The sequence below is a fragment of the Oncorhynchus mykiss genome, chromosome 15 (genome assembly GCF_057628025.1).
Source record: "Oncorhynchus mykiss isolate SJ-2025 chromosome 15, ASM5762802v1, whole genome shotgun sequence".
NCBI lineage: Eukaryota > Metazoa > Chordata > Actinopteri > Salmoniformes > Salmonidae > Oncorhynchus > Oncorhynchus mykiss.
Window position 1 is genome coordinate 65,925,926 of NC_143036.1, and position 14,477 is coordinate 65,940,402.

At 47.2% G+C, this 14,477-nt stretch overlaps 1 protein-coding gene across 13 annotated transcripts in view; it reads left to right on the forward strand.

Moving 5' to 3' along the window:
* Positions 1-14,477, forward strand: part of LOC110490567 (ankyrin repeat and sterile alpha motif domain-containing protein 1B) — a 352,871-nt gene that overhangs the window by 249,975 nt on the left and 88,419 nt on the right. For 9 of the 13 annotated variants that reach the window (XM_090200869.1, XM_090200870.1, XM_090200871.1 and 6 more), the window contains 3 exons: positions 210-335; positions 7,465-7,543; positions 9,210-9,316. In XM_090200869.1, the coding sequence (XP_090056995.1) occupies positions 210-335; positions 7,465-7,543; positions 9,210-9,316 (312 nt within the window). The remainder of the gene's footprint in view (positions 1-209; positions 336-7,464; positions 7,544-9,209; positions 9,317-14,477) is intronic. The other 4 variants (XM_090200860.1, XM_090200861.1, XM_090200867.1 and 1 more) reach the window with 1 other exon arrangement.

Consider the following 14,477-nt stretch of genomic DNA (forward strand, 5'->3'; position numbering starts at 1 on the left):
TAAAAGGCTTATTACACTGAGAGGGTGGGTCTTGGTAAATGTAACCGTTTGTTTGGTTACCATTAGGGGAATGACTGTTACAGAACCTCACCTTAGAATTTGCTTCAAGCCACAGACAGTTGTCCAACTTGATAAATGATATTGATCCAATTGATGGATCCATTGTTAAACGTAGATGTAATGGAAAGTGTGTTGACTGTCTCTTTCAGGAGGAGTACCACTGGGGGTCGGCGGACAGGGGCCAGGGGCCGAGAGGAAGCCCTAGCCCAGGGGACACCGCCAGTCCTGGGGGCCAGCTAGAGAGAACACCCTCCTTCACTGCTGAATGGGAGGAGGTGAGAGAAGCACGTGCTGTGGCTGCTGTTCAGTCAGATAGAAACGTCATGTCTAGAACTTAAACAAAGAAGAAATGACGTGGTCTATTATGACGTGGTCAATTATCTGTGAGTCTGTTCTACACAATTAGTTTCTGGTTCAAGAGAAAAATGACAGGAATGTCCAGGTTACTTTCTCTTCTATAAAGTTTTAAAAAATAAAATAAAAAGTGAGAGAAAATTAAGAAAAGAGATTGAATAAGAAAAAAGGTTTGAAAAATGCATGCCGTGATGGAGAGAGAGAGAGATGGAGAGATAGAAAGTAAATGCATCCCAAGAAAAGCGTTAGTGGTGGTGTGTGTGCCCGCCCAGGGGTGGTGTACGGGTGGTGGTAAAGTACCTCTGACATACTTTTAAGCATGATTGTGATCCACGTGTTTATTTCCATTGGTGAGAAATATTATACACACTGATTCACAGCCAAATGATCTTCTGGTCACTATTCACACTATTCACACTGACTCACAGCCAAATGATCTTCTGATCACTAGTCACACTGTTCACACTGACTCACAGCCAAATGATCTTCTGATCACTATTCACACTGACTCACAGCCAAATGATCTTCTGATCACTATTCACACTGACTCACAGCCAAATGATCTTCTGATCACTAGTCACACTGTTCACACTGACTCACAGCCAAATGATCTTCTGATCACTATTCACACTGACTCACAGCCAAATGATCTTCTGGTCACTATTCACACTATTCACACTGACTCACAGCCAAATGATCTTCTGGTCACTATTCACACTATTCACACTGACTCACAGCCAAATGATCTTCTGATCACTATTCACACTGACTCACAGCCAAATGATTTTCTGATCACTATTCACACTGACTCACAGCCAAATGATCGTCTGATCACTATTCACACTGACTCAGCCAAATGATCTTCTGATCACTATTCACACTATTCACACTGACTCACAGCCAAATGATCTCCTGATCACTATTCACACTGACTCACAGCCAAATGATCTTCTGATCACTATTCACACTCACTCACAGCCAAATGATCTTCTGATCACTATTCACACTGACTCACAGCCAAATGATCTTCTGGTCACTATTCACACTATTTACACTGACTCACAGCCAAATGATCTTCTGATCACTATTCACACTGACTCACAGCCAAATGATTTTCTGATCACTATTCACACTGACTCACAGCCAAATTATCTTCTGATCACTATTCACACTGACTCACAGCCAAATGATTTTCTGATCACTATTCACACTGACTCACAGCCAAATTATTTTCTGATCACTATTCACACAGACTCACAGCCAAATTATCTTCTGATCACTATTCACACTGACTCACAGCCAAATGATCTTCTGGTCACTATTCACACTATTTACACTGACTCACAGCCAAATGATTTTCTGATCACTATTCACACTGACTCACAGCCAAATGATTTTCTGATCACTATTCACACTGACTCACAGCCAAATGATCTTCTGATCAATATTCACACTGACTCACAGCCAAATGATCTTCTGGTCACTATTCACACAGACACACACCAGCACTAATGCTTTTTTGGGGTGTATTTGGAGAGGTGACCGATGTTAAGATGTGCAGGGAAAGGAGTCCAACTTCATACACAGGAACACACCCAGGAACACACACACGTTAAGCCACCTCTTCCATACACATATGATCAGCCTATACAATTCATTAGAAAGATATCAACCTCACTAATTGCCACTTTACAGTCCAAAACATCATCATTAGTGTAGAGCCTTGTTCTAGACTGGATTCTGCACTCCTGAACATAGCAACAAAACACTTAAGCTGATTGGCTAATATACTGGGTGTGTTTGACATGTGTGATCTAATTGATGTGCATGATCAAATGGCTTTTTCACATGCTGTATAGTAGGGTTGTGATGATCCCAGTTTATCAGATGCTGTATAGTACGTTTGTGATGATCCCAGTTTATCACATGCTGTATAGTACGTTTGTGATGATCCCAGTTTATCCGATGCTGTATAGTAGGGTTGTGATGATCCCAGTTTTTCACATGCTGTATAGTAGGTCTGTAATGATCCCAGTTTTTCGTTCATTAGCGATGGTTTGCCATACATTGCAAACGCCATACAATTCTATAGAGGCTGAATGATGATGATAATTTACCTACAGATTCTTCTATTAATCTACAGCAATTATACAGAGAAGGGTCATATTTAATTACCTGCTTCGGGAAAACAGAATGGGAGCGCTGGGAAAAGGAAGGAAATCTACACTTTATCTAGAAAACTATGTGGACACCTATTCAAATGAGTAGATTTGTCTATTTCAGCCACACCTGACAGGTGTATAAAATCGAGCACACAGCCACACAATCTCCATAGACAAACATTGGCAGTAGAATGGCCTTACTGAAGCTCTCAGTGACTTTCAACGTGGCACCTTCATAGGATGCCACCTTTCCAACAAGTCAGTTTGTCAAATTTCTGCTCTGCTACAGCTGCCCCGGTCAACTGTAAGGGGTGTTAACGTATAGGAGCAACAACGGCTCAGCCACAAAGTGGTAGGCCACACAATCTCACAGAACAGGACTGCTGAAGCGTGTAGTGCGTAAAACTTATATTCCTCGGTTGCAACACTCACTACTGAGTTTCAAACTGACTCTGGAAGCAACGTCAGCACAATAACTGTTTGTCAGGAGCTTCATGAAGTGGGTTTCCATGGTCGAGCAGCCACACACATGCCTGAGATCACCACGCGCAATGGCAAGCGTCGGCTAGAGTGGTGTAAAGCTCGCCGCCATTGGACTCTGGAGCCGTGGAAACGCGTTCTCTGGAGTGATGAATCACACCTCACCATCTGGCATTCTGACAGACAAATATTGGGTTTGGCGGATTCCAGGAGAACGCCATCTGCCGAATGCATAGTGTCAACTGTAAAGTTTGGTGGAGGAGGAATAATGGTCTGAGGCTGTTGTTCATGGTTTGGGCTCCTTAGTTCCAGTGAAAGGAACATGACATTCTAGATGATTATGTGCTTCCAACTTTGTGGCAACAGGTGTGGAAGAACTTGACTGGCCTGCACAGAGCCATGACCTCAACCCCTTCAAACACCTTTGGGATGAATTGGAACGCCGACTGCGAGCCAGGCCTAATCGCCCAACATCAGTGCCCGACCTCACTAATGCTCTAGTGGCTGAATGGAAGCAAGTCCCCACAGCAATGTTCCAACATCTAGTGGAAAGCCTTCCCAGAAGAGTGGAGGATGTTATAGCAGCAAAGGGGGGACCAGCTCCATATTAATGCCCATGATTTTGGAATGAGATGTACGACTACCAGGTGTCCACATACTGTTGGTCATGTATTTGTTCAGTTGTGAGAAGAAATGCAAGAGACAGTTCTGCTAGAGCAAGAGGCTGTCCACAAAGGAAGGCTCACTAAAGAACTGTATGTGCTTACATGGATAGTGCTCTTAAACAGGCAATCTGCTGTTGATACATCCATTTTTAGACTTATAAGTCAATTATATCTACCCATTGATTCTTGAAGAATATAACTTATAAATAAATGCCTCATGAGCTTAGTTCAACTGTCATACCCCATCAGAACCCAGAATGTAAGCTTGTTTTTCTCCAGTGTTTGTAAACAAATGAAATGTAACAAGTACGTTATAGCCTCAAAACATGGTTAAAACTATAATTTTGATATCTGTTCAGTCCATAGCTCGTTCTATGAATTGAAGTGGTTGTAGTTCTCCAGCCCCATCCCTCAGCTTCTTACAGAAACAGTGGTGGGAACAACGCTTTGTAATTGTTTCAGCTGCAGATTTCTCCTTTAAATTACAAAATGACCCTGAAAAGGATGCAATGCTGTAAATAAGTGTAGGCTACATGGGATCCATTCACTCTTAGATATGTTGCTAACTTTAGAAAATAGTGATCTATTGCTTTTGTACGCAAACCCAATGTGGGAATCGCAATTTTCCCATTCCATAGACCACTTTAAAATGAGGAATTGTGTAATTTGGGGGAGCTCTCTGATCTTAGATCAGTGAGTCGGCAATCATGTGGTAGCCCCCATAGGCAGTCATTGAGCCTGTCAGATGTATGGTCCTGCGCTGCACAGTTGAGTGCTTAACAGCAGGTCTAGGGTCAGATTCCTGCTGTGGAAGACGAGCTTAAAGGCAGACAGAGGCTTCTGAAGCCGTAACCTAGATGGTTACTCTTTTTCTCTCTTTCTCTCTCTTTCATGCTTTCCCATCCATCTTCTCCCCTCCTTTCTCTCCCTCCCCTTCTTCCTCCTTCCTCCAAATCTCCCCTTTCCTCCTTCAGTCTCCTCTGTCCTCCTCGCCTGTCAACTCAATAAAATTCAAAGGTGATTGATTGCCATTCATTAGAATTTATAACGACCATGTCACCAATTTACATATAGGCAGCTAGAGATACAGCATGAACATTTTCTAAATTGCAACTCTCTCTCTCTTTTCTCTCTCTCTCTTCTCTTCTCTCTCTTCTCTCTGTCCTCTCTATCCTCTCTGTCCTCTGTCCTCTCTCTTTTCTCGCTCCTCTCTTCTCTCTCTCCTCTCTCTCTTCTCTCTCTCCCCTCTCTTCTCTCTCTCCTCTCCTCTCTCCTCTCTCGTCTCTCCTCTCTCTGTCCTCTCTCTCTTCTCTCTCCTCTCTCTGTCCTCTCTCTCCTCTCTCTGTCCTCTCTCTCCTCTCTGTCCTCTCCGACTTCTGTCTTCTCTCTCCTCTCTGTCCTCTGTCTGCTCTGTCTTCTGTCTTCTCTCCTCTCTGTCTTCTCTGTCCTCTCTCTCTCCTCTCTCTCCTCTCTGTCCTCTCTGTCTTCTGTCTTCTCTCTCCTCTCTGTCTTCTCTGTCCTCTCTCTCTCATCTCTGTCTTCTCTCTCCTCTCTGTCTTCTCTGTCCTCTCTCTCTCCTCTCTGTCTTCTGTCTTCTCTCTCCTCTCTGTCTTCTCTGTCTTCTCTGTCCTCTCTCCTCTGTCTCCTCTGTCTTCTCTGTCCTCTCTCTCCTCTCTCTCCTCTCTGTCCTGTCCACTCTCCTCTCTCTCCTCTCTCTTCTCTCTCTTCTCTCCTCTCTCTTCTCTCTCTTCTCTCTCTCCTCTTTCTTCTCTCTCTCTCCCCTCTCTCCTCTTCCTTCTCTCTCTCCTCTCTCTCCCCTCTCCCCTCTCTCCTCTCTCCTCTCTTCTCTCTCCTCTCTCTCCCTCTCTCCTCTTCTCTCTCCTCTCGCTCCTCTCTCTTCTCTCTACTCTCTCCTCTCTCTTCTCCCTCTCTCTCTCTCCTCTCTCTTCTCCCTCTCCTCTCTTCTCTCCTCCCCCTCCTCTCTCTTCTCTTCTCTCTCTTCTCTTTCTCTCCTCTCCTCTCCACTCTTTTCTCTCTCCTCTATCTTCTCTCTTCTCTCCACTCTCTCCTCTCGCTTCTCTCTCCTCTCGCTTCTCTCTCCTCTCTCTCCTCTCTTTCCCATCTCTCCCCTCTCCTCTCTCTCCCCTCTCTTCTCTCCTCTCTCTTCTCTTCTCTTTCTCTCCTCTCTCTATCTCTTCTCTGTCTTCCCTCTCTCCTCTCTTCTCTCTCCTCCCTCTCTTCTCTCTCTCCTCCCTCTCTCTCAATCTCTCTCCCCTCTCTTCTCTCTCATCTCTCATCTCTCTTCTCTCTCTCCTCTCTCTTTCTCTCTCCCTCTCTCCTTTCTCTTCTCTTTCTCTCCTCTTCACTCTTTCTCTCTTTCTCATCCTCTCTCCTCTCTTCTCTCTCTCTCTATCCTTCCACCTCTCTCTCTCTCCCTCCTTCCTTCCTTCTCTCTCTCTCTCTCTCTCTCTCTCCCATCTCTCTCCTTCCTCCTTCCTTCCTCCTTCCTTCCTTCCTTCTCCCCCTCTTCTTCTTCCTCCTCCCTTCTCCCTCCTCCTCTTCTCGCTCCTCTCGCTCCTCTCTCTCTTCTCTCTTCTCTCTCTTCTCTCTCCTCTCTCTCTCCCTCTCCACTCTCTCCTTCTTCCTTCTCTCTCTCTCTCCTCTCGCTCCTCTCTCTCTCTCTCCTTTCTCTCTCTCTCTCTCTCCTTTTTCTCCCCTCTCCTCTCTCCTCCCCTCTCCCCTCTCTATCTTCTCTCTCTCTCCCTCCCTCTCTCTCTCCTCTCTCTCTCCCCTCTCCCCTCTCTCCCTCTCACTTCTCTTCTCTCTCCTCTCTCCTCTCTCTGTCCTCACTTCTCTCCTCTCTCTCTCTCTCTCTCTCTCTCTCTTTCTCCTCTCCTCTCTCTCTCTCTCTCTCCCTCCTTCCTTCCTCTCTCCCCTCTCCTCTCCTCTCCTCTCTCTCTCTCTCTCTCTCCTCTCTCTCTTCTCTCTCCTCTCTCCTCTCTCCTCTCTTCTCTCCTCTCTCTCCTCTCTCTTCTCTCTTCTCTCTCTCTTTCTCTCTCCTCTCTCTTCTCTCTCTCCTTCCTCTCCTCTCTCTCCTCTCTCCTCTCTCTCTCTCCCTCTCTCTCCTCTCTCTCCTCTCTCTCTCTCTCTCTCTCCTCTTTCTCTCTCTCTCTCTCTCTCTCTCTCTTCTCTCTCCTCTCTTCTCTTCTCTCTCTCCCTCTCTCTCTCTCTCTCCTCTCTCTCCTCTCTCTCTCTCTCTCTCTCTCTCTCCTCTCTCTCTCCTCTCTCTCCTCTCTCTCTCTCTCTCTCTCTCTCCTCTCTCTCTCTCTCCTCTCTCTCCTCTCGCTCCTCTCTCTCTCTCCCTCTCTCTTTTCTCTCCTCTCTCTCCTCTCTCTCTCTCCCTCTCCCCTCTCCCCTCTCTCCCTCTCTCCCTCTCTCTCCTCTCTCCCTCCTTCATCTTCCTTCCTCTCTCCCTTCTCTCTCTCTCCTCTCTCTCTCTCTCTAATTTCTCTCTCTCTCCCTCCTCTCTCTCTCTCCTCACTTCTCTCCTCTCTCCTCTCCTCTCCTCTCTCTCTTCTCTCCTCTCTCTCTCTCTCTCCCTCTCTCCCTCTCCTCTCTTCTCTCCTCTCTCTCTCTCTCTCTCTCCTCTCTCTCCCCTCTCTCCCCTCTCCTCTCTTCTCTCCTCTCTCTCTCTCTCTCTCCTCTCTCCCTCCTTACTTCTCTTCTCTCCTCTCTCCATTCAGATTGATAAGATAATGAGCTCCATTGGGGCTGGCATCAGCACTGGCACGAGCTCAGAAGGGATCAAGGAGAATAATGCAGGTAAATAGATAGTCAGAAACTGCACTGAACTTCCATACCTCCTTTCTCCTCTATCTCATTCTCTCCCGTCTCATCTTTCCCTCTGTCCTCCTTCTCTTTCTCCTCTATCTCATTCTCTCCCTTCTCATCTTTCTCTCTGTCCTCCTCTGTTCTGTCTCATCCCCACTTGTCCTTCTGTCACTCCCCCTCTCACCTCTCTCTCCTTCTCTTTCTCCTCTATCTCATTCTCTCCCTTCTCATCTTTCCCTCTTTCCTCCTCAGTTCTGTCTCATCCCCACTTGTCCTTCTGTCACTCCCCCTCTCACCTCTCTCTCCTTCTCTTTCTCCTCTATCTCATTCTCTCCCTTCTCATCTTTCCCTCTTTCCTCCTCAGTTCTGTCTCATCCCCACTTGTCCTTATGTCACTCCCCCTCTCACCTCTCCTCCTTCTCTTTCCCTCTATCTTCCCCCTTCTTTCTCCATCCAACTGCCTCTCTCTCTCTCTCTCTCTCTCTCTCTCTCTCTCTCTCTCCCCTGATCTCTATCCTCCCGCCTCTCCTCTCCTGTGCATGTGAAGCATTCCCTTACCATGGTAACCACTTTGAGAAATGCTGTTTGCGCTATGTGCTAAACCTGTTGTCTCCCACCAACGCACCCGCACCCACATTGTGTGTTTTGGGGCTGCTCAGCTCTCGGACAAAGAGGCTCATCTGATGGCTAATGCTATCTGTGCAAGGCACTGAGATAGAGGGGGACAGAGTGAGAGAGAGAAGGGAGAGAGAGATATCGACAGAGAGAGAGAGAAGGGAAAGGGAGAGGGAGAACCAAGAAAAGAGCGAGAGAGAGGAAGAAGGGAGAGCAGAGAAATCGAGGGAGAGAGTGAGTGAGAAACAGGAGTAGGGAGGGAGGATAGAAAGAGGAGGGAGAATGGGAGAGGAAGGCAGAGTGGAGAGAGAGAGCGGGGGAGAGCAGAGAGAGAGAGAAGGCTGCAGAAAGCATCCAGTTGAGTGTGGGAGTACTTGATAAAGAGAATTCTACCAAGCAGGCAGCTTTCCCTATCTCCTTCTTTCTCTCTCTCGCTCCTGCTCACACACACACACACACACACACACACACACACACACACGCACACACACCCGTACACATACACAAGCGAGGCGAACAGGCAGGCAGGAGCAACAGCTGAGAGCGTAAAAGGAAAGCAGCAGCAAGACACACGCATCTATCGGATCTATCTTACCACCTCCAGCCTCTGCACCCTCTCTCTCATGGATCTTACCCCCAGGACGGCACCTCTTCTCTGGATCTAACCTTAGCCCTCTCCCCTCTTTTCCAAATCCCTGGATCTACCTCCAACCACCCTAAACTTATCCACCTACCCCCCCATTTGCCCCAGCACCCTAGCATGCTTCGCCCCTCCATCCTCATCCCTAAGCCATGCTCATAACCCTCAGCCAAGCCTAACCCCAACCCCCATCATCCAGCCCCCCCCCCCCCCTCCATCCTACCATCCTCCCCCTCTCTTTCCCCTTTCCTCCACACTCTTCCTCTACCATGGCGGGCTCGTTCGACAGCCACATTGCCCGCAACATGATGTGGCAGTGCCAGCTCTCCCAGCCCGATTGCCGGTGTTACCGGGTGGATGGCTACTCCCTCCTGAAGCGTCTGCCCCTTCACCCCCTCATAGGTCCCCGGTGCCCCATGCAGTCTGTGGGCCAATGGCTGGACAGCATTGGACTGGTCCAATACGAGAACCACCTACTGGCCAACGGCTTCGACAACGTGCAGTTTATGGTGAGTGGAGAGAGGGAGGAGAGAGGGGGAGGAGAGAGGGGGAGGAGAGGGGGGAGGAGAGAGGGGAGGAGAGAGGGGAGGGGGGAGGAGAGGGGGAGGAGAGGGGGAGGAGAGGGGGGAGTGGGGGGGGGAGAGGGGGAGTGGAGGGGGAGTGGAGGGGGAGTGGGGGGGGAGAGGGGGAGGAGAGGGGGAGGAGATGGGGAGGAGAGGGGGAGTGGGGGAGAAAGGAAGTTGCGTCTAGATTTTGTTACTTTTTGTTGGGTTTGTGTCAGTTTCTTGGTTTTCTGTCTTCCTTTAATTTATCTTTCTCAATCTCTCTCTTTATCGCTCCTTCTCTTCTACCCTCTCTCTGTCTCTCCTTCTCTTCTACCCTTGTCTCTCCTTCTCTTCTACCCTCTCTCTGTCTCTCCTTCTCTTCTACCCTCTCTGTCTCTCCTTCTCTTCTACCATCTCTCTGTCTCTCCTTCTCTTCTACCCTCTCTCGGTCTCTCCTTCTCTCTCTGTCTCTCCTTCTCTCTCTGTCTCTCCTTCTCTTCTACCCTCTCTCTGTCTCTCCTTCTCTTCGACCCTCTCTCTTTCAATCTTCACATTATCCTTGTCTATTCTCTCATGTGCTCTTGTTTTCTCCTCTTCTTTCCAACCTCTCTCTCTGCTCCCTTTCACTCTTTCTTTCTGTCTCTCTCTCTCCTCTGTCTCCCCTCTCTCTCTCTCTCTCTCTCTCTCTCTGTTTACTGCTCTCTTTCTCTTCCTCTCCTCCTATCCTTCCTGTTTCTCCATCCCTGTACTTATTCCATTCAATACACCCCGAGTCCCACAAGACAGTGGCACAACACACAGATTACTTACAAAACACACACGCAATATACGTAATCTAACACACACACACAACTCTGTGAACTATCAGTGTCTTCCTCTCTTTCATCCTCCCATCACTCCTTTTTTCTGCTCTTTCATCTCTGGTAGCGTGGAGAGAGAGACTACATGTGTATCATTTAGTATGCATGACCTTCCTCCGTGACATTTCACTGTGTGTTTGTGCATTGATCTCTCTGTGACAGGTCACACTTGTTTTAGCTTGGCCCGTACTTTGACATGTGCGTGATTTAAAACTCATCATACGTGACAGGGAGCTTGTGGTATTGGTTCAAGACGTGCGTGTCAAATCACATTTTATTTGTCACATGCTTCGTAAACACTGTGTGCTCTGTTTCTGAAGATCATAAAACAGTGTGCAGCACGGAGAGAGGGACAGAGAGGGACAGAGAGGGACAGAGAGGGAGGGACAGAGGATACAGATCTAGAGAGAGTGAGACCAAGGTAAATAAATAAATAAAATATTGAGAGGGGGTGGATGAGAGAGAGAGAGAGAGAGAGAAAAACATTCCTATTCCCTCTTTTACAGCTTTATCACATAACCAAACATTTGAATGATGATACAAAAAGACTGTGCAACCCTGCGTGTGTGTGTCTGTGTACATGTCTGTCACAGCCCCTGTCTAATCTTTATTTATGTATTATACAAGAGCGGAAGTCCAATCGACATTCCAGCTAGCAGCCACCATGACTGTATCTCCATGCAGAATGAGTTTCATGGCACACTAAGGCTAAAGTACATTCTCTTAATAATCCAGTTGTATTGGCTAGCAGTCTGAGTGCAATGTAATAGATATATAACCTGTTGAGCTGCAATTGGAAATGTTGGATTTGAAATGTATATTCACTCATCCATTCGTTGTGGACATACAATTCAACTTGAGAATGTATTCTAACTTATTTGCATATTTCCCTGTGCGCCTCTAAATTAATCTCTCTATGACAATACATTACATACAGTAAATCATAAGACCTGTCTTTGAGTTACACCCTAACTCAGAGGTCTGAAACTCCTGGTTTACAAGCCACAACAAGCCTGCAAGTCACATATTGCTGCTTGCAAAATGATGTGTACAGTAGTTCCTATTGGAATATCCAACAAATGGAACTTTTAATCACCCGCAACCTGCATTCAGAATTAGGGCCCCAGACTGCAACAGTTTAGTCAGATTGGCTGTGTGAGTAAAAAATATGTATTCGTCGCATCGGTGCTTGCTGCTCATTCTACCTGGTCATCTTACTCCAAACGTCCTATTTTTTTAGGAGGCTAAAACCATGATTTGGTCAAACAGTAATGTGCATAATCCTCAGAGATGGCCGCCTCGCTTTGCGTTCCTAGGAATCTATGCAGTATTTTTCGTTTTATGTGTTATTTCTTACACTGTTACCCCAGGAAATCTTAGGTTTTGTTACATACAGCCGGGAAGAACTATTGGATATAAGAGCAACGTCAACTTACCATCATTACGACCAGGAATACGACGTTCCCGAAGCGGATCCTCTGTTTGGACCACCACCCAGGACAATGGTTCGGATCCAAGTAGGCGACCCAAAACAACGGCGCCGTAGAAGGGGCGGACGGAGTGGTCTTCTGGTCAGGCTCCGGAGACGGGCACATCGTGCACCACTCCCTACCATACTACTCGCCAATGTCCAGTCTCTTGACAACAAGGTTGATGAAATCCCAGCAAGGGTTGCCTTCCAGAGAGACATCAGAGACTGTAATGTTCTTTGTTTTCACGGAAACATGGCTCACTCGAGACACGCTATTGGAGTCGGTACAGCCACCTGGTTTCTTCACGCATCCCGCCGACAGAAACAAGCATCTCGCTGGTAAGAAGAAGGGTATGCCTTATGATTAACGAGACATGGTGTGATCATAACAACATACAGGAACTCAAATCTTTTTGTTCACCTGACTTAGAATTTCTCACAATCAAATGCCTACCGCATTATCTACCAAGAGAATTCTCTTCGATCATAATTACAGTCGTGTATATTCCCCCCCAAGCAGACACATCGACGGCCCTGAACGAACTTCATTTGACTCTATGTAAACTGGAAACCACATATCCTGAGGCTGCATTTATTGTAGCTGGGGATTTTAACAAGGCTGATCAGAAAACAAGGCTCCCTAAATTTTATCAGCATATCGATTGCGCGACCCCGGCTGGCAAAACCCTGGATCATTGTTATTCTAACTTCCGCGACGCATATAAGGCCCTCCCCCATCCTCCTTTTGAAAAAGCTGACCACGACTCCATTTTGTTGCTCCCAGCCTATAGACAGAAACTAAAACAGGAAGCACCTGTGCTCAGGTCTGTTCAATGCTGGTCCGCTTCAAGATTGCTTCGATCACGTGGACTGGATATGTTCCGCATAGCGTCGAACAACAACATTGATGAATACGCTGATTCGGTGAGCAAGTTTATTAGCAAGTGCATCGGTGATGTTGTACCCACAGTGTCTATTAAAACATTCCCCAACCAGAAACCGTGGATTGATGGCAGCATTCGCGCAAAACTGAAAGTGCGAACCACTGCTTTTAATCAGGGCAAGGTGACCGGAAACATGCCCGAATACAAACAGTGTAGCTATTCCCTCCGCAAGGCAATCAAACAAGCTAAGCGTCAGTATAGAGACAAAGTAGAGTCGCAATTCAATGGCTCAGACACGAGAAGTATGTGGCAGGGTCTACAGTCAATCACGGACTACAAAAGAAAAACCAGCCCCGTCGCGGACCACAATGTCTTACTCCCAGACAAACTAAACAACTGCTTTGCTCGCTTTGAGGACAATACAGTGCCACTGACACAGCCTGCTACCAAAACCTGCGGGCTCTCCTTCACTGTAAAAAAAAACATTTAAACGTGTTAACCCTCGCAAGGCTGCAGGCCCAGGCGGCTTCCCCAGCCACTTCCTCAGAGCATGCACAGACCAGCTGGCTGGTGTGTTGACAGACATATTCAATCAACCCTTATCCCAGTCTGCTGTTCCCACATGCTTCAAGAGGGCCACCATTGAGAGACTAGTCAAGGACCATATCACCTCCACCCTACCTGACACCCTACACCCACTCCAATTTGCTTACCGGCCCAATAGGTCCACAGACGACGCAATCTCAATCACACTGCACTGTCTCGACCCCGCCCTGTGCAACTGGGTCCTGGACTTCCTGACGGGCCGCCCCCAGGTGGTGAGGGTAGGTAACAACATCTCCACTCGCTGATCCTCAACACTGGGGCCCCACAAGGGTGCGTTCTCAGCCCTCTCCTGTACTCCCTGTTCACCCATGACTGCGTGGCCATGCACGCCTCCAACTAAATCATCAAGTTTGCAGATGACACTACAGTGGTAGGTTTGATTACCAACAATGATGAGACGGTCTACAGGGAGGAGGTGAGGGCCCTCGGAGTGTGGTGTCAGGAAAATAACCTCACACTCAATATCAACAAAACAAAGGCGATGATCGTGGACTTCAGGAAACAGCAGAGGGAGCACCCCCCTATCCACATCGACGAGACAGTAGTGGTGAGGGTGGAAAGTTTTAAGTACCTTGGCGTACACATCACGGACAAACTGAAATGGTCCACCCACACAGACAGCGTGGTGAAGAAGGTGCAACCTCAGGAGGCTGAAGAAATTAGGCTTGTCACCAAAAACACTCACAAACCTTTACAGCCTGGTATGGCAACTGCTCCGCCTGGTATGGCAACTGCTCCGCCCACAACCGTAAGGCTCTCCAGGGGGTAGTGAGGTCTGCACAACGCATCACCAGAGGCAAACTAACCTGCCCTCAAGGACAACAACCACTCGAGCTACTGCCTGTTCACCCCGCTATATCATCCAGAAGGCGAGGTCAGTACAGGTGCATCAAAGCAGGGACTGAGAGACAGAAAAACAGCTTCTATCTCATGTTAAACATCCATCACTAACATTGAGTGGCTGTTGCCAACGTACTAACTCAACTCTAGCCACTTTTATAATGGAAAAATGTATGTAATAAATGTATCACTAGCCACTTTAAACAATGCCACTTTATATATTGTTTACATACCCTACATTACTAATCTCATATGTATATACTGTACTCTACTGCATCTTGCCTAGGCCGTTCGGCCATCACTCATTCATCTATTTTTATGTAAATACTCTTATTAATTCCTTTACACTTGTACAGTGGGGCAAACAAGTATTTAGTCAGCCACCAATTGTGCAAGTGCTCCCACTTAAAAAGATGAGAGAGGCCTGTAATTTTCATCATAGGTACACTTCAATTATGACAGAC